Source organism: Abramis brama (assembly GCF_963993115.1).
Source record: "Abramis brama genome assembly, chromosome: 20".
Taxonomy (NCBI): domain Eukaryota; kingdom Metazoa; phylum Chordata; class Actinopteri; order Cypriniformes; family Leuciscidae; genus Abramis; species Abramis brama.
Window position 1 is genome coordinate 31,325,959 of NC_139982.1, and position 19,697 is coordinate 31,345,655.

At 36.7% G+C, this 19,697-nt stretch overlaps 1 protein-coding gene across 1 annotated transcript in view; it reads right to left on the reverse strand.

Moving 5' to 3' along the window:
• The window catches only part of avpr1aa (arginine vasopressin receptor 1Aa), a 6,297-nt gene extending 1,106 nt beyond the window's left edge, over positions 1-5,191 (reverse strand). The window contains exons 1-2 of the mRNA XM_084095955.1: positions 4,047-5,191; positions 1-1,856 (exon numbers count right to left, since the gene is read on the reverse strand). The exon at positions 1-1,856 is cut by the window's left edge and continues 1,106 nt beyond it. Coding sequence (XP_083952081.1) covers positions 1,558-1,856; positions 4,047-4,920 — 1,173 coding nt within the window. The 5' untranslated portion in view covers positions 4,921-5,191 and the 3' untranslated portion in view covers positions 1-1,557. The remainder of the gene's footprint in view (positions 1,857-4,046) is intronic.
• Between the last annotated feature and the right edge of the window lie 14,506 nt (positions 5,192-19,697).

Sequence of the window (19,697 nt, forward strand, 5' to 3'; positions counted from 1 at the left end):
AAAAAAATACAGTAAAAATTGTGAAATATTATTACAATGTAAATCAGCTGTTTTCTATGTGATTATATAGTAGGCCTAAAGTGTAATTTATTCCAGTGATCAAAGCTGAATTTTCAGCATCATTACGCCAGTCTTCAGTGTCACGTGATCCTTTAGAAATCACTCTAATATGATGATTTGAAACATTTCTGATTATTGTCAGTTGAAAACAGTTGTGCTGCTTCATATTTTGTGGAAACCGTGATACTTTTAATTTTTCAAGATTCTTTGATGGATTTAAAGCTCAAAAGAACAGCATTAATTTTAAATATAATTAGTTTTAACAAAATGGCTTTTCTGTCACTTTAGATCAATTTAATACATCCTTTCTGAATAAAATAGTTTTTTTTTTATGGTAGTGTATCACGGTTTCCACAAAAATATGAAGCGGCAAATCCTCATATTAGAGTGATTTCTGAAGGATCATGTGACACTGAAGACTGGAGTAATGATGCTGGAAATTCAGCTTTGATCACAGGAATAAGTTACATTTTAACATATATTCACATAGAAAACAGCTATTTTACATTGTAATAATATTTCAGAATTTTTACTGTATTTTTGATCAAATAAACACAGCCTTGATGAGCAGAAGAGACTTCTTACAAAAACATTAAACACATCCTAATCATTTCAAACTTCTCTCTGACGACAGCAATGAAGACTTCACCTGAAGTAGAGAAAAAGACAGACTTCAGAAAGTTTCCGAAGAGATCTCAACAATGTCTCAAACTGCAATAAAAAGTCAAATATTTCTCATCAAATGATCCGAGCTGCTCTCCATAATCATCTCACAGCTCTGTACTCTTACTGGATGACTCTGTTTTAGATTTAAAGAGGTCATCGGATGCCCCTTTTCCAGAAGATGATTCTTTAGGGTCTTCATGTAAAGTTTGTAATATACTTTGGTTAAAATTCCTCAATGGTTGTGTAAAACAACACCCTTTTACCTCCTCAAAAACAGCTCTGTTCACAGCGACCCGTTTCGGTGCATGTCTCTTTAAATGATAATGAGCAACTGCCCCCCCATCCCCCCCACCTCTTCCATCGGGCGGATAGTACAAATGGCTGAGGGTGTAAATATGCTAATATGGGAAATATGCTAATACGGGAAATATGCTAATACGGGACAGTCCGTCAGCGGTCGTGGGCGGAGCATGAGCATTATGACATCATAGTGCTCAGAAAGTCCAAACAGCCTGAGTGTTTAGGATTTTTGAGGATTAAAAAAAAAGGAGTGAATGTATTTTTCTCATTGTATGGTGGTTGTGTCCACACACTGCAAACACACATTTATATGCAAACACCATATAAAAGTGAATTTTGCATCCGATGACCCCTTTAAGAGAAAAATGTGACGCTTAAATGAAGCTCGTGTATTTCCGCTCATCCAGAGCTCGACCCGTCGTGAGAGTCTGCGAGAGTCTCACCAAAGTGCTGATCAATAAAGATCAATAAAGTCAAAAACCTTATCGAACTATCAATAAAGTATGGTTAATAAAGAAATTCCCAGGGTTATCACGTCCCGGCCGGAGCCGGAGCCGATCGGTCAGATTTCGGGGATTGATCAAGGTCTCTCCAGGTTCCCGAGCTGCACGTGGGGCTTCGGTTGGTGATCCTGGTGAGCAGTGTGTTTCTCCGTAAGCTGCTGTCCGAATCCTCTTTCCTGAAGCTCTGCGGGATTTGATGGGAGCAGGGGAAGCAGTGTGTGAAGTCGTGCAGGAGATGTCCGCTGAAAACCATGTAAATCCACGGGTTACAGCAGCTGTTCAGACTGGCCAGCAGCGCAGAGAGAGTGACCGCCGTGTTCTCTGAGTCTACACACACATGAACACACACACACCAGCGTTTATTCAGACGCCTGCAACATTTCTCACATTATCACAGTTTATTCGCTATAGTTTAGAAAATGGTAATAAAATATGAGCAGAACTCAGTTGATATTTGACTGGTTTTGTCCGTCCTTCTGTTAGACTGTCTCACACATGAATTATGTTGAATATCTGTCAGCTGTTAAATTTAACTACACAATTAGATAATACCAGTTTAGCTCAACCAGTGACCAAGCAATGCTTCATTTTGTTCAGTCTGTGTGTAAAAAGAGCATTAGCAATTAAAGAAAACACACTTCAGCAAAACATGATCAGCTCAAAGTGTCTGAATCATTTATGGCCCCAAATTTTTATAAATTTTACTGGTAGTCACTGTATGAAGAATTGTTGGGTATAATATGTCAGTTTACTTAAACTACTTAAACCTCTAGTGTCCTGCACCCACTAGTAAAAAATTGAAAAAAAAATACAGAAAAAAGTGATATCTGAATAATTTTTGGTTTGACTGTATTAACAACACCTGAAGCTAAATCGTTTAATGCACTGATGTCCTTTTAATGTTAATAATCAAAATAATCCTTTCCACAAGTAACACGGTTCATTAGTCTCTCTGATGGCAAGCAACATAGCAATGGCAATTAATATAGAATGTAACACTGTATCAACACTTTAGAACATGCATCGTCCAATCAGATTCTAAAGTCACTGCATTGGCCAATCAGCATCCAGGAGCGGAACTATATGCTTTATACAATAATTACATTACACAGTGTCATTTTTATTTTTCAAGAGTCACATATATATATATATATATATATATATATATATATATATATATATATATATATATATATGTAAAAATAAATAAAGTTTTTTTTCATTTAGTTTTTAGTCATTTTTAACCAGGTGTTATGCCTACTGGATTGCCAGATATTAGTACAAATAAATATGGCTAAACTAATAACTTGTTTTTCGACTGAAGCCATTTGTCTCGAACTATTAGGTGAAGATGGGGTGCAATTGGGTTAAATAAACATCCCATTACCTCATGTGGACTGACAGATTTACACATCATAAAGCCTCTGCAGATGTTCTGCTTGGACGCTCTATTCTGGTCTCATGACTTCATTTCTCAAATGATCACTATAATCATATCAGAGAGACTATATTTAACGCATTATCACTTCTTTCCATAAGCTGCCATTTGTTGCTCATTAAATTTAAGCTTCACAAAGATGCTGTGATTTTGAATGCACTGGCACACATTTTATTATTTTAAAACAATGCAATACATATGCACTTTTTATTAAGATTTTTGGTTAAAATTTACTTAAATGTGCAGGGGACATTTTGATTGTTATCACATTAATGCTTCATGATTACAATATGTTTTCTATTTAAATTTGATACAGAAAATAAACGATTCAACTTTGGATGTTTAAGTCATTTTAACTTAACATAAACCTGGCTTAAAAAACATGAGTTGAATCTTATATAACATATATATTTTTAATTGCTTAACTTATTTTGATCAGTTCAAGCAATGTAAAAACATATTGTCATAACTTATTGACCATTACACTTTTTACACTGATGTGTTTATCAGACTACAAACATATATTAGTAAAACTAAAGTTATAGTTTTAATAATATATATGTGTTCAGCATATTTAGGGTCATATCAGCACAACTGCACATTTCACTTTGCAATCCAGTAGGCTATATGCAAATATGAAACATGAACAAAATAATAAAATTTTCTTTGTTAATTCTACATATTTAATGATATTCAAGTAATTGTAATGTGAAGCATATTATACAACATAACATTTATTCTTAAATTAAATATATTAAAATTAAATGAAAGTAATTATAAAGTGTTACCCTGCATATTTAATAGTTAAAATATAAATATGCATGAAAATAAAATGTGCATTACATTTTTAACTCTTTGAATACATTAATATGTTAATCTGCATTATATAATAATGTTTGTTCATTAAATATTATATTTTAATGCTATGGACGCGATTATAGCACAAACACATGTGGAGCACATACTTTGCACATGGGAAACATGTGGTTTTGCAACAGTTTCCACATGTGGAAAACATGTGTTTTCTGCCTGCATAAAATGCATTGATGTTTCCCAACATGTAGGTGAGGTTCACTCACCAGCCCAGCTGAAGTTCTTGTCCCACACCGACCACATCTGCACGGTAAAGAACGGCGCCCAGCAGATGATATAAGCGAGGACGATGACAAAGGTCATCTTGACGGTGCGTAACTTCGCTCTGGAGATCGTGGTGACGCTGCTCACGGAGTTCTTCCCGATCAGCCCGTTCTTGTGCGCGCCATCACTCGGAGTCTTCTTGGTCTTATATCTGATGTTCATCCTGATGCTGTGGCATATGAATCCGTAGCAGGTCATTAGTATGATCACGGGGATGAGGAATATCCCAGCTGTGATCCAGGTGATGTACGCGCGGAGTCCCCAGGGCTGGATGAAGTGGCCCCAGCAGTCCAGCACCTCAGACCCGTTCTGGATCTCACTGAGAGAGAAGATGAAGTACTGAGGGGTGCTGAGGACCAGGCTGATGATCCACGTGCCCCCGATCATGATGTGGGACCTCCGGGTGGACTGCTGGAGGGTTTTCAGAGGGTGGCAGATGGCGATGTATCGATCTAGAGTCATCATAACCATCATATATGTGGACGCGAACATGCCCATCACCTGCAGGTGCTTCACGATCCGGCACAGAAAGTCCGGCCCGTAGAAACGGAAGGTTATTTCCCAGCACAGCTGTGGAAGGACCTGGAAAAACGCGACCACGAGGTCTGCCAGGCTCAGGTGTTTGATGAACAGGTGCATTCGCGAGGTTTTCTTCTTGGTGTTGTGAATGGCCACCAGGACGCTGCAGTTCCCGATCACGGCGACCGCGAAGGTGACGCTGAGGACCGCGATCTCGATTTTGGCGACCTCTTCATCGCGTCCGTACGGGTCTGATGAGTTAACCGATCCGTGCGATGTGTTGTTCGGGTGTCCCATTGTAAGGCTCGTCAAAAACAACAGAAGTCCAACGCGTTAAAATGTGCGCGCTTTCCGTGCGTAAATGGAAACGCCGGTGTCCTGTTGCGCGCTACTCTTAAAAATTACTGATTAACTATCTGTGTTAATAACCAAAATGATGGATATTTAAATCCCACAAGGGTTGAATCATTAGTTATCCTCATTTTAAGTTTGCCCGAGGCTCTTGCAGGTTATTAGTAGTTTATCTAATGCCCGCGCAACCCTGATCCTCAAGTGTCTCTCCTCGACTGTCTGTGCTTCTGCTCAATGCCTTTTAAACCCGCCTCAGATTTCAGGCACGCGGAGCCAAACCCACCGGTGTTGAACAGCTCAATTCAGTCCTATAGTTCAAGAACATACAGATATAACCCTCCGCCCACCGGACCCTGGAGAAAACACCCCTCTGCTTTATGTGAAGATCCGCCTTGACACATTCCCATACAGTGCAGAACCATACATATTCTCACACTGTAACACCTGATGTAACACATCTTTCACTCTAAAATTAAATAAAATAATTATTTTATTTAAAAAAAAAATATATAGATAGATAGATAGATAGATAGACAGATAGATAGATAGATAGATAGATAGATAGATAGATAGATAAATAGATAGATAGATAGACAGACAAACAGATAAATAGATAGATAGATAGACAGACAAACAGATGAATAGATAGATAGATAAACTGATAGACAAACAGATGAATAGATAGACAAACAGATAGATAGATAGATAGATAGATAGATAGATAGATAGATAGATAGATAGATAGATAGATAGATAGATAGATAGATAGATAGATAGTGAAGACTAAAAATTTACTGTATAGTGTTATTTTTTATTTTTATTTTTCTTTATTCATTTTCTTTATAATTTCATAATGTATTTTGTGAAGTCAGACTATGTTTGCACTTGTGCGCTGAGCAGAGAGCTGGTAGAGTTATGTTTTGCTTAGAGGAATGCAATGTTCACTCAGCAGAGATGTTCCAATGATGATGATACTTCAACTGTGTGCAGTTGGCATGCTCTTTGTGACAAAAGGAATGTTTAAAAGAAATAGTTTCTTAATGTGGAAAGTGGATTGTACCATGTGAAAGCACTGGGTAAATTCCATTTTTAAACGTAGGCATTAGGTGTTTTTGATTCCTTAAAAGGAAGACGAAAGTCGCTCAGTTGTGTATTTAAGCTCAATCTTACTGTACTACAGCAGAGAAACACGGAAACGCATAGACCTGGCATGAATATAACATCCTCTCAGAGTTTCTCTCCTGACATATAAGAATAAAGATTTTTCTTGGCAAGATAACTGGTGTCTGGTCCTGTGAATCAAATAATAACGGGGAAAAGGCTTAATTCCAAGTCTACAGATAGATAGATGGTTTCTGGTACTGAGTTCGCTTGTCCTAGCTGTGTCTTGCTCCCCGGCATATTTAAAGGGATACTTCACCTCTGGAAAGTGGGTCATTTATGTAGAAGAAATTTGAAATTATTTTTGAATTTGGAGCTTTCTAGACTGAGAAAAGCCAGAAAATATATTTTTGGCTTATGTGGATGACAGACAACAACTCCCAGAATGCACTTGCTTCGCTGCCCTAGGAGGCCACTCCCAAGCCACGCCTACCGGTAAGAGCGCGCAGTTAAACAACTAGACTAGGCTACTAGTGAGTCTCCGTGACGAGTCTGCCCGTGATTTCGAGATCGCCCAAAATGTCTGGGATTCGGCTTTTGCGTTCTACAGTTGCCATTCATCATGTTTACTGTGGCGAGCAGGACGAGGCTGACGGCCGCGGGAGAACGGCGCGAGGCCGGTGCCGTCATTACTGAGACGCACCGGCCTCGCATCTCTCACGGAGGAACGGGAATTTTCTTAGCAATGTTAAAACGCACATCAACCGATCACTTGTTTAGCATTCATGTAAACACTACATTCAGATTCACCAATTGGAATGAATTCAGTTAGATTGAAACAAAAGGTGTGCATGTAAACAATGAATGGCGACTGCAGGAAGCAAAAGCCGAATCCCGGACATTTTGGACGATCTCGACGGCCGGACATGTCCGGGAAAAAGAGGATGGTAACCCCTACTACTCAGCTTTCTCCACAGAACAAGAGCCTGATAGCTTAGCTTCCAAAGAAAGATGGCTGACACTGCTTGTACATTCTGTGAGTGAGATCCCTCTATGGGCGGGTTGAAAACATGCGGGACAGCTCCCCCTACTGGCTGTAGTCTCTCGCCTCTGGACAAAAAATTCTCCGATGACGCAAAATGACGTTTTTTGCGTCATCGGAGGATTTTTTCCAGACAAAAAATACATAAATCTCTCGTCTCAGGGGGACATGAGGGAGGGAAGCACGGTAATTTGAAAATACTACGGGTTTTCTACTGATACAAAGCTTAATGCTAAATCCTGAAGTATCCCTTTAAGCCCTGTGTTTTGTCCTGTTCAGTGTCTGTGGATGTTAATGTGCTTGTTCTGTCCTGGCTCTATTGTTAATAAAGTCTTCTGCACTGAAATCCTGTTTCCTCGTCGCTGCAACCAGAAACCTAACAAGAACAAGATAGAGTGGGAATTTTGTGTTAAATATTGTTGGGAAGAGCCGTCGCTGTCTCAGGCAAAGACTAAACAAAATGTTCTAGAAAAGTGAAAACAGGATTTCTGATTAGTAAATCAATCACACACATTACCACATGAAGCGCATTTGACAAAAGGATCTAACAAGAAAACAGAAGAAACGCGTATAAACTGAGGCAGATTTGTTATTAGCGTCCTAAAACACATTGTTTCCAGTGTGTGTTATACGCGACCTGTGTGTTGTGTTCATGCTCATGCTCAGATGAGGCAGATGCACATGTTCACTTTCATCAAGACAATGTGAAATAAAACTTCAGAAGCTTTAAACAGTGCGACTTTACAAAGCCTGCGATTCATCTGAACTAATAATCAGCACAAGACAAAAAACAAAAAACATTCACAATAAAGCAAGGCTGCATATGACTGTATATTTTCTGCATTTATGGATCATTTGGTAACTCTCAGCTTCTCAAATTCCACAAATGTTACTGAATTTTTAAAAGCCCTTTAAAATAAACAGTTTACTCATTATTTCTTTACCTTGTGCAGTTTTATTCATGAGTTTTGAAGATATGTCCATGTTGATGCATTATCTTTGACATTAAACACGAACAGATATTGGAAACATATTATTAATGAAGGTAATATTATCCTCCTGAGACCCAGATTTTTTTTTTTTTTTCATTTTTTTTTTTTTCATGTCATTACATTGTTTAGAGCATAAGAAACAAATGGTAAAAAAAATTAAAAAAAAGTTTTGAAAAATGATATTTTATTCATATGTTATGCTATGTCCTCTGTAGTGACACCAGGACTCAGTTGTTTAAAAAATAAAATGACATGAAATTATATGTATAGGCAAAAACAATGGGATTTTGTTTTCAATCACCAATACATTTTGTGGTTTCAGGATTTATTTTAACTAAAATTTGTATAAAGATGATTCTCAACTATGTTATGAAAGATATAACAGAATGAATTGATGCACCATTTTACTTTATGCAATATGTGGGTAAAATGGCCATAAATTAATATTCCCATTCAATGCAATGTATCTATACACCGTATCTAATGTGTGTTCTTGGAGCAACATTTAATGAAAAAAGAAGTGTAATAATTGGAGTAATAATTAGCAAAAGTTTAATAATAATATCTAATATTTCATAAGAATATTGATGTATAATTTATCTCCATATTCACTTGTGTCTCACAGAATGCCTGATAAACATGATGTAAGTCCTGATGTCTCTACATGTATGAAATCAAAGCTCTGTTCTGGAACAGAAAGTCATTTGTTGATTTGAAACCCCATAACGTTTTCCTGAGATGTTGGATTATGAAATACAATTTGAAAAGTAGTCCGATTTAAATTATAATTACAATATATTATCATATTTCCATAAGAGTGCTACATTTGATCCCTAAATTAATGTCAGACATTTTTAAAGACCAAGGAGAAGTTGTTTTCATGGTGAAACCTCCAAACATTTGGTGTCTCTGAAAAGCCCTGAATGTGGTGTGACCCAGGTGTGACATGTGACATGTATGATGTCAGAGAAACTCACTAAAATATAAGTCTATTCCTGGGTCCCAGGAGGATAAAGCTATTATAGTTGCATTGTATTATTTGCATTCTATATTGTATTTTTCTCATGATCAGATGAGAAGCATCAGATCAGCTTATATCATTTAAAACACTTTACTGGCAGATCTTGATCATATTAATACTAGACACTGGCTGTTAAAATGAATAATTATGATGCATCTTTGGTTGAGAATGAGATGCAAAACTGTAAAAAAAATGCTGCAGTAATGCAACTGGATCTCTAACGTCATCCTTCTTTCTTTTTTCCGTGGGTTTCTACCTCTTCACTTGTCTTTTTTTAGAGGTAAAGAGGGATATTTAGGAAAGGTGGATATAAAAGCCTATAAATCCCCCTCCCATCCTGTACGCCGGTCTTCTTCAAATATTTGCCTCACTTTGCCTTGTTTTTTCCCCCTTTATCTCTCGCACCGTGTCTCTGCCAGCCGAAAGCTCCCTCGCTCTGTCCATTTAACCCTTTGAGGCAGGAAAATTTACAACACAAAGAAGAAAATATATGTTTTTCAAAAATAGTTCAACCAAAAATATCAATTTTGTCATTATTTACTCTCCTTCTTGTCGCTCCAAACCCGCATGCTGTTGTTTTTCCATGGAAAGTGGATCTGAATGCAGCTGTTTTTACGGGGATCACATCCGTCAAGCTTCAAAAGTAACATAAAACTTTCAAGTCGCATGTTGTAAAGTGAAAAACAATGATTTATTATTTTTTAATACATGCAATATGTTACAAAAATAGTGCAATGATATACTGTTTAAAGATACATACAATATATTACAAAAATTATAGTATTTGCAATAATACATCATGGTAGTCTTTGCTACACTGAATGCTCATATAAATAATAATTAAAAAGTATTAATATATTTGGATTATGGTAATGAGATTTTTTTTTTTTTTGCATTAAAGTTATAAGAATTTGAGGAGAATGTCCTTAAGTGTCATTGGCTAAAATAATCAAATACATAAATAAATCTTAATGGCCCCAAAAATATTATTATTTTTCTTTATGCAAAATATAATTACATTTTTTTCTGAATTATAACGGCATTTAATCGTGAGATTTGGCGTCTAATAAATATCAAGGTCGTAATATATATTCTTGATATATCCTTCTTAAAGAGATGCACATAACGTGTTGTTATGACTCTCTGATGACCGAGAACCGCGGCGGTCATCAAACCACATGCATTATCTCTGCGGTTCAGGTGGCGGTGCTGAGAACTCATGCTGATCTCTGTCAATAGGGCTATAAATCATCACATAGTCTGTGAAGAGTGCAGAACTTCCCATCAGAACAGGGACACGAAACATAGACAGTCTATTCCCAGAAAGAGCGCGTCCTGTGGTTAAAGTCTGGACAATGGGAAGAGCGTGTGTGAGTCTATTCTCAAGACGGAGCCAAAGAAATCAGTTCCTTATGTTTGACTTCAGGACAACTCCATATTAGTTCAAAGCTTTTCAGGGCATATTTTAATACTCTGCTAAATCAAAAATAACTATTATTTTACTCATCCTGAGAGTTAATGATTGAACAAACCCGTATTATATGTGAAACGTCAGTGTGTGCATCGTACTGAAGCTTTAGTGGTCCAGACATTAATGATTCCTCAAATCATGTGTCCTGCTGGACTAGAAAAATCACACAGATTTACACCTAACAAAGCCCTAACAACAGCATAGACCCAAGAAACGCTCTAGCAACCATCTAGAACACATACAACTGCATAGCAACACCCATAGAAACACCCAGAACACTATAGCAACCATCTAGAACACATAACAACTGCATAGCAACACCCACTGAAACACCCAGAACACTATCAACCACCTAGAACACATAACAACTGCATAGCAACACCCCAATAAACTCCAAAACACTATAGCAACCATCTAGAACACATAACAACTGCATATCAACACCCCAATAAACACCCAGAACACTCTAGCAACCATCTAGAACACATAATAACTGCATAGCAACACCCATAGAAACACCCAGAACACTATCAACCACCTAGAACACATAACAACTGCATAGCAACACCCCAATAAACACCCAGAACACTCTAGCAACCATCTAGAACACATAATAACTGCATAGCAATACCCCAATAAACACCCAGAGCACTTTAGCAACCATCTAGAACACATAAAAACTGCATAGCAACACCCCAATAAACACCCAGAACACTATAGCAACCATCTAGAACACATAATAACTGCATAGCAACACCCATAGAAACACCCAGAACACTCTATCAACCATTGAGAACACATAATAACTGCATAGCAACACCCCAATAAACACCAAAAACACTATAGCAACCATCTAGAACACATACAACTGCATATCAACACCCCAATAAACTCCAAAAACACTATAGCAACCATGTAGAACACATAATAACTGCATAGCAACACCCCAATAAACACCCATAATACTCTAGCAACCATCTTGAACATATAACTGCATAGCAACACCCCAAGAAACACCAAGAACACTCTATCAACCATTGAGAACACATAATAACTGCATAGCAACACCCAAAGAAACACCCAGAACACTCTAGCAATCACATAGCAACACCCTAGCAACTATCTAGAATACCCTAGCAACCACACAGCTTTCACCACTCACATTTTCCTCACTCATTTCTGAACTCTACTTCAACATCAGATGTGATGAGATGTAAAAAGTGAACAAGTACCTGACTGTAACTATGAGACTGAATTGAAAGTTTACATCAATATGTCATCATCAATAATGTTGATTACAGAACAGTGGGGATAATAATAAATAATTTTCTGACATTTACTTTATCTCATAAAGTATGACAGACAACACAATCAGATCCTGCACCTTGTTTTTGAACAAATTGATTGTTTAAACATCATTTCATCATGTGTTTTTTTTTTTTTTGTGTGCAAATTTTAAAAATATTTTCCACTTATTTATTCTCATAGCCGACCAAACTGCAGCATCCAGCCTGTGTTTGGCTTCAATACAACTCAAAATTAAATAAAACCGGCAGCGTGACGCTAAAGAATCACTACAAGACTTCTGGCATGTAGATGCAAATGATATCTATATTAACTAAATCAAATACATTCATAACTCTCATCGCTGGTGGGCTAATGGTTCACCCGGCATAGCATGTCGAATCGAGCTCTCGAGGTCCTATAGTTACACAATGAGAAAGAGAGAAAAACATTGTTTGTGCAATTCAATATTCCAGAATTTGATACGGCTATTTGTCACAAACCGCTAACATTAGTGAAGAAAGCTGCTGTTCGACATGCTGTGACACTGAAGCACAGATGCAACTGATCACATCCATCGATTCTGCTTGCAGACTTTGACATTTCTGACCAAAGTTTGAGACATTAAGACCTCTTTTGAATCTCTAGAGGAGATGTATGAGATTCCTGGGATCTGTTTCACAGGAGAAACATCTGAAGACTTAAAATCATCATGCAACACCCACTTTACATTTCAACATATGTCTGAACTAAACAAGACAACATGTTAGAGCGGGACATTCAGTACAGCAGGAGAAATCTCAGTTTGGATGATTTAGGATGAAAATAAATCGTGTTTTTGTCATTTCTCTTTCCTGTGGGAATGTGTCCTGGAAAAACAGAAACTCTTAGGGAAACACGGTAAACTCTTTAGATCATATTCTGTTTCTATAGTGATTTCAACAGTTTGCAGCTGAAAACTTGTTTTTCTACTGTCAAGATCCAGACAGTGAAAAATGAATCACAAAAATCCAGATCCGGATGGTCTAATGTTTACCGTGAAATGAACGGGACTGGATTATCATGTTACGGTGTAAACCGGCTCATGTACAGTACTTTAATGAAAGTCAGGTGCTGTAAAAACGGTCTTGAGCAACATTGCAAATCTCTAACATCTTTCCACCATCGACACTGATGATTATGCCAGTATTAATGACATATTTTTTATGAATGCAATGTAGCATTTAATGAAGAATTTTTCAAACTATTCTAAAAAAAATATAAATTCTAAATTAAATTTTCATCTGGATGGAGTAAAAATAAAAATAAAAATAAAAATAAATTAATTAATAAATAAATAAACAAATATTCACTAATCACAGAAAATACTATTTCAGTTCTTCAAAATTTTGTTAATTGCCAATCCTTTGCAATCATTTGTAAAAATTTACAAGCAATTTATGAGTGAAAATTGTTTCTACACCATTTTTTTTGTGTATAATATTTTTTAATCTTTTATTAAAATGAAATTAAATGTGTATACTTCTATAAATCACAGATTTGATTACCTTATTCTATACTATACTATATATATATATGAAGAGTTCAGATGCAAAAGCCTCTAAGTGCCATCTGAAATTTTCTTCTAGAATGATCATTTTTATCAAGCTCGTATATTTAAGTTCAATAATTTCACTTAAATGGCAATGCAAATTACCTATTAATTGTCATTTAAGTGAATTTACTGAACTTAAATATACAAGCTTTATAAAAATGATCATTCTAGAAGAAAATTTCAGATGGCACTTAGAGGCTTTTGCATCTGAACTCTTCATATATATATATATATATATATATTTATATTATCACTTAACCTCAAAGCTAAAAACTGTATACATTATTGTTAAAAATCAATTTATCTATGGTGAAAACGAATGGGATTTGTTGTCCTCTATTAAGAACGCTAACCTGCAAAAGTAAGTGTGTTTCAAATTAATATCAGAAATCAAATGTGGACTTTTATGAGACTCATAAAAGGCTATTCAGAAATGAGTCAGTTATATAAGTTTTATATATCTATTAAATACGGGCTCCTTTTGTGATATATGCACAACTTTGCAAACAAAGATACAGATTTTATGGATTGCTAACGGATATGGACCTTATATAACATGTACTTGTACGTATGCATATGAACAGTTATGTAACTGTGTCTGACACCTGATATTAGACAGGCACATGTGAAAATAATCCAGACATACATAAAATATTATGGGAAATAAGTTCAAAGCATTTTTTAGTGATGCCCAAACTCGATGACAATTTTGGATGGTCCAGCGATTACTGAAGGATCAGGTCTGCATTTGCTTATCATGCACAGATTCTATATATCAAAGCAAACCTGTTTGTGCATGACATTTAAATAGCTCTAATTTCTTGAACTATTTCTGAACTCTGAGACATTTACTTTTAAAATATGAACTTGGTTTTATGTGGCATATTAAACAGAGGCGTGCTTGAAATTCTCAACAACATTAACTAAGCAATATATTAAAAGTAGCCTAACTTGAAATGCAAACATAAGATTTTTTCATAAAAAAAAAAAATATATATATATATATATTTGGGCACACAGATCAGGTTTAAAACAGTCATTGCTTTAGATATAAACTATCAAAGCAGGTGCTTTTCAGAACCATTTTTGCAATGGCTTTCATATAATTGACGTCAATGTGATTTTAGCGTCATATTGCATTAGCGTCAAGTCAAGTCACCTTTATTTATACAGCGCTTTCTACAATAAAGATTGTTTCAAAGCAGCTTTACAGAGATAACAGGAAAATAATGCAACAAAGTTTGTTTCTAGAAGAAAATAGCGTCATAGTCCAGCTTAAGTAAGTTCAATGATGGTTCATTTTTGTTGTAAAAAAGTTATTAATTTAGTTAATTTAAATATATACCGTGATGTCACCGTCCAGGGCTGCGTTTCTCGAAGAACGGCGTAACTCGCTGCTTCACTACTATAGTGCGATCATAGACAGTAAAATAAATGGACACAGTCGACCCCATTGGATTCAACGGAGAAAAGTGAAGTCAATTAGCTGTCCATGAGCTAGGAGCAGGAGAAAGTTGTGCTAAGTATTCTGATTAATTATTTTGTCATTTTGCCTCCACGTCCCCCCGATTGTCTGTGAGCTTCTCCTCCTGTCCATACGGTAAACTCTCTACTGTGCGACAGAGAGTCGCGTGGTTATGATGCAATCGTTAGCCTATTTTTACAAAAACTGCTTCTACGGGGCCATAACGTCAGATACAAGGTAATGGAGCCTTTTATACATTTTCGTGTTTCTTTAGAAATAAATAATGGACAAATGGAGTCTTTAAACGCCTCAGATGTGAAGTTATTCGCTGTCAAAGTGACGCCAAAATGAATGGGAGTCAATGAGATGCTAACAGCAGGTGATGGTCCGCTAATCAATGGCGGCGCCCGGGGAAGCTTCGTTTTTTCTGAAAGATTACCCCCTTGAGTACAATGCATCCTTGAAGAAATCAGCTAGCGAGTCACGACTGTTTCCCGAAACCGTATTGTCGTAAACTGGTCGTTCAACCACGTTGGTTTATGGCGTCACGCACGTGTTGGAGTAATAACTTTCTTTTAATGAATCTGTTTGAGATCAAATTAACGCTAGATGTTTCGCTATAAATTACAGACATCTGAGGACTAATTCTCATTTTTCTCAGTTATTTTGCTTTATTTCCAGATTCAGTCATAGACTCGTTCTTACACTAGAGCTCGTTCACACATGCGCACTCTTCAAAAACGACACTTTAAATCTCTCGACAAACTAAAAGACGTAAATGACATTTGTATGTATCTTAAATTAAAGACACAGGTTGTACTGAATGTCAGCTTGAATATTTTGCTCAAGATCAGGATTTATTGAGTCCACATGTCATGCAAACTAGAAACTGCTTCTAACCACAGGTCGAGATCTGTCTTTCAAACACACAACTCTGCGATGCTCTTTGTGAATGTTTGTTGGAACGATGGTTTGGGAAACACCGACTCGTTGAACTGCCGATAACGACGGAACTTGCGACCATAGTTTGCTAACGATGCTTTCGGGAAACGCACCCCAGTTCAGTTCTCATATAATGGTGTCAATGCAGGCAGATCAATAATATTGTTGAATATTAAATTAAATGTCCCCAGTCAAATCACAAAGTTGGAATTTCCAATTTTCTACTTGGAAAAGTGCAGTAGAATCCCAGCTGACATCGGACGTCCAACATGGAAATCCAGAAATCTCATTTCAGCGTGACGTGGGTGTATGATGACGTGTGAACATGACAAAACCATGAGAGATAAACACAGTGAATTAGCACCATTATTTTTTGTTTCTTTTGAGCGTCTGCCAATGGAATAGTTTACGGGTGGAAGTAGAGGAACATTTTTAAAGGTGAAGAACAGAAGTGTAAAAATAAGAACACTCACCACGTCTGCCATTGGTCGATCAACAGATGGTCCCGCCCCCAAACTCACACCATTGCGTTGCTGTGTCGAATTGTTCAAACAAACAAATCAATGTTTTCTCACAAGGTTTATACATTTCAGTGGAATCAACCACCAGTGGTTTACTATGGTTGACTCTCACACTGGGATAGGAGAGTATTTTAACCTTTAAGTGTCCAGATTTTGGGCCTTAAGTTGTATTTCATTTTATTAAATGCAAATGTTTTGGATTACGAAAACCAAAAGCCCACATGTATTTTTCCAGTCCTGAACCTTTGAAATCAACAATGATGCTTCTGTGATACTTATACTTTGACTACTATCCCAAGACATTGTTTTCCCACTGAGGTTCAGACCAAAGGAAACTCTAATGAACAGGGAATCACAACAATCCGGTGAGACTTTAAGCTAAGAACTCAATTCCTGTTCAGATTTCAAAGATTACTTAAAACCATGAAGCTTTTTTTTCCGTTTATCCCACTTAAAATTACATTCAAGACTTGACGACCACATAAATCATAGGGATTTGAGAACAATCTCTCACAAAGTACTTAATGGGAGGCTTTTCCGTGAACAAGTTCCAAGTAAAACAGTCTTTAAAACCCCCCACCAGCTCTTGGGCGGTGGCGGATCGAGGGAAGATGATTCAGTCTTATGGAGAACTGACTCCTGCATGTAAAGTGTCATGTGAAAGTCCTCTCTGATTGGGACTCAGGGGGATCATGGGATACATGGGTCTGTCCTTGGCATTCGGCATCATATCTGCTTCTAACTGACCTTTTGTTCTGATCACGGACCCATTTCTTCCAAACAATCTACGGTAACACTTTACAATAAGGTTCATTAGTTAACATTAGTTAACTACATTAGTTAGCATGAACTAATAATGAACTGCACTTATACAGCATTTATTAATCTTTGTTAATGTTAACTAATGAACCTTATTGTAAAGTGTTAAATCAACATTGGCGAGACCTCCACCAGTGTTGGAGAAGCTTAAAAACTAGATGGACAAACTACAGCTTGTCAGTGAAGTTTAAAGTAGTTAGCCAAACTACAAGACACAAAGTAGATGAATAAAACCAAATTCTGGCACAAAATCAATGAGGATCTCGACTATGCTGACAGCAGTGTATTGAACAGACACATTTACACTAAACACAACTAATGTAAAAAAACACTGAATACAATAAAACAGCAGTAGGGACTGTTGTGAACACATTTGTGTTCTGGCCAAGATATATTTAAAATGTATGCTGTGAAATGCTTGAAATATATATTTCCTTAGAATGTTTCTAAATAATTTAAAAATAAATGTTGTTAAACATAAAATAACGAAAAATATATAAAAATGCAAATGTGTTTAGATTAGTATAACTCGCTCTTGCCAACCTTATTTATTTTGAACATTATTTAATTTTCACAATATACAAAAAAAATTTAATATTTAAATTTAGAAATATGTAGGGGAGCGCGGGGCACAACGTAACACGGGGCTAGTTGTAATACACTTGTTTTAAATACTTCCACACATGCTAGCATGATGAAACTTGGTGTATTTACTAGTTGCCATATCAACACTATATAGACAAAAAATTGCGCCAAAATTTTAAAAAAATTGGAAGTTATCCATAGACATTTATTAAACCATAGCAAAAGTAAATTTCTTACTTAAGTTAATTTTTCATTTCTATTTTTTGTGTTTATTTAAAATTAGACAAATCTGATATTATTTTAATCTCCAATATGTTATTTAACAGTTGAGATAGTTCTTTAATGCTTCGCTAACTAGCAGAAGACACTAGCCGGATATATATATATATATATATATATATATATATATATATATATATATATATACACACAAACTTTTATGTTAGATGGAATTAATCGATTTGACAGCCCTAATATATAAACAAAAATGAACACCTGAACTTGTTCATTAAAACAAGCCAACCAAACGAACCAACACACAAAAATTATAGTCAACTTGTTGGAAAATTAGTTTGTTAGGCTACTGGAAAGGCTAATTTTAGTTACAGTAATAACTTCCAAACACTGACTTCAGATCATTGTGAAATGATGATTGTTATCAATGTCCATTTAAAGGAAATGAAGGGAAGAGGCAACGGCTTGTTTTTAACCCAGGCCACCCTGATGTTCCCCGGGCTTCCCTCTGAACTCTCACATGCAGTGAACTATAGGACGGATGTCTGCTATTTTAGTACTACACTCGCCTATAATAGAAACCAGTTCTGTTTACATTTCAGCCCCCTTTAGAACATACAGAAACATGCTCGCTCTCTCTCTCACACACACACACACACACACATCTGCAGGTCGCGACCTCGCCGATAAAGCGTATGGGAGCCCGTGTTTGTAATAAGAGCGTGACGAATCTCATGTTCCCCTCCGGCCTCCACCACCTTGTGTCCCTCCATTCAGAAGCTGTTGTTTTGTGTAAAATTAAACTTTCAAGACATTGACACCCTGTTCAGCTCTGCCTTTAACTGCTCATCCGTGGGGTTTGGAGGGTCTTTAAAGCATTCAACCGGAAAACTACCCAGAAAACTAGGAAACGCCAAGAACAACAACCACTCAGAACAACTTAAGCTTGGGCTTGTAATCAAACACAGCGCTTTTTGGAGGTGTGATTTCACACTTTCATCATTCAATTATATATTAGTTCGTCTGTAATATCAGACTTGCATGGAGAAGTGTGAATAAACGTCCCTCGTGGCTACGTTTACATGCAACCAAATAATCTGTAGATTGACGGTTCACTCGGACTGAAAAGCCTCCATATAAACTATGGGGTTACATTTGTGCCAAAATTATGTCAACATGCTATCTGTCTATTCTGTGTGTCGTCTTCCATGTCTATGTGTCTGTTCACTGTTTATGTCCATGTCTGTCTGTCTATGCTTTGTGTCGTCTTCCATGTCTATGTGTCTATTAACTGTCTATGTCTATGTGATTGCCCACATGACTCAACTTTTATCTTTGTCAACTCAACTTACTCCTGTCATCTGTCCTTGTCGTTTGACTGTGTCGTCTTGCTGTGTCAATGCTGCATGTGTCGTGACTATGTGTTGTTTCACTCTGTCGTTGCTATGCGTCGTTTCCCTCTGTCAGTACCATGGTCGTTACTATGTGTCGTCTTCTCTCTCTTGCTTCATATTGTTGCTTTGTGTTGTTGCTATGTGTCGTTGCTATGCGCCGTGTCACTCTGTCGTTGCTTTATGTTGTTTCACTCTGTCGTTAGCAGATGACACGGCGCATAGTCACGACACATGCAGCATTGACACAGCAAGATGATA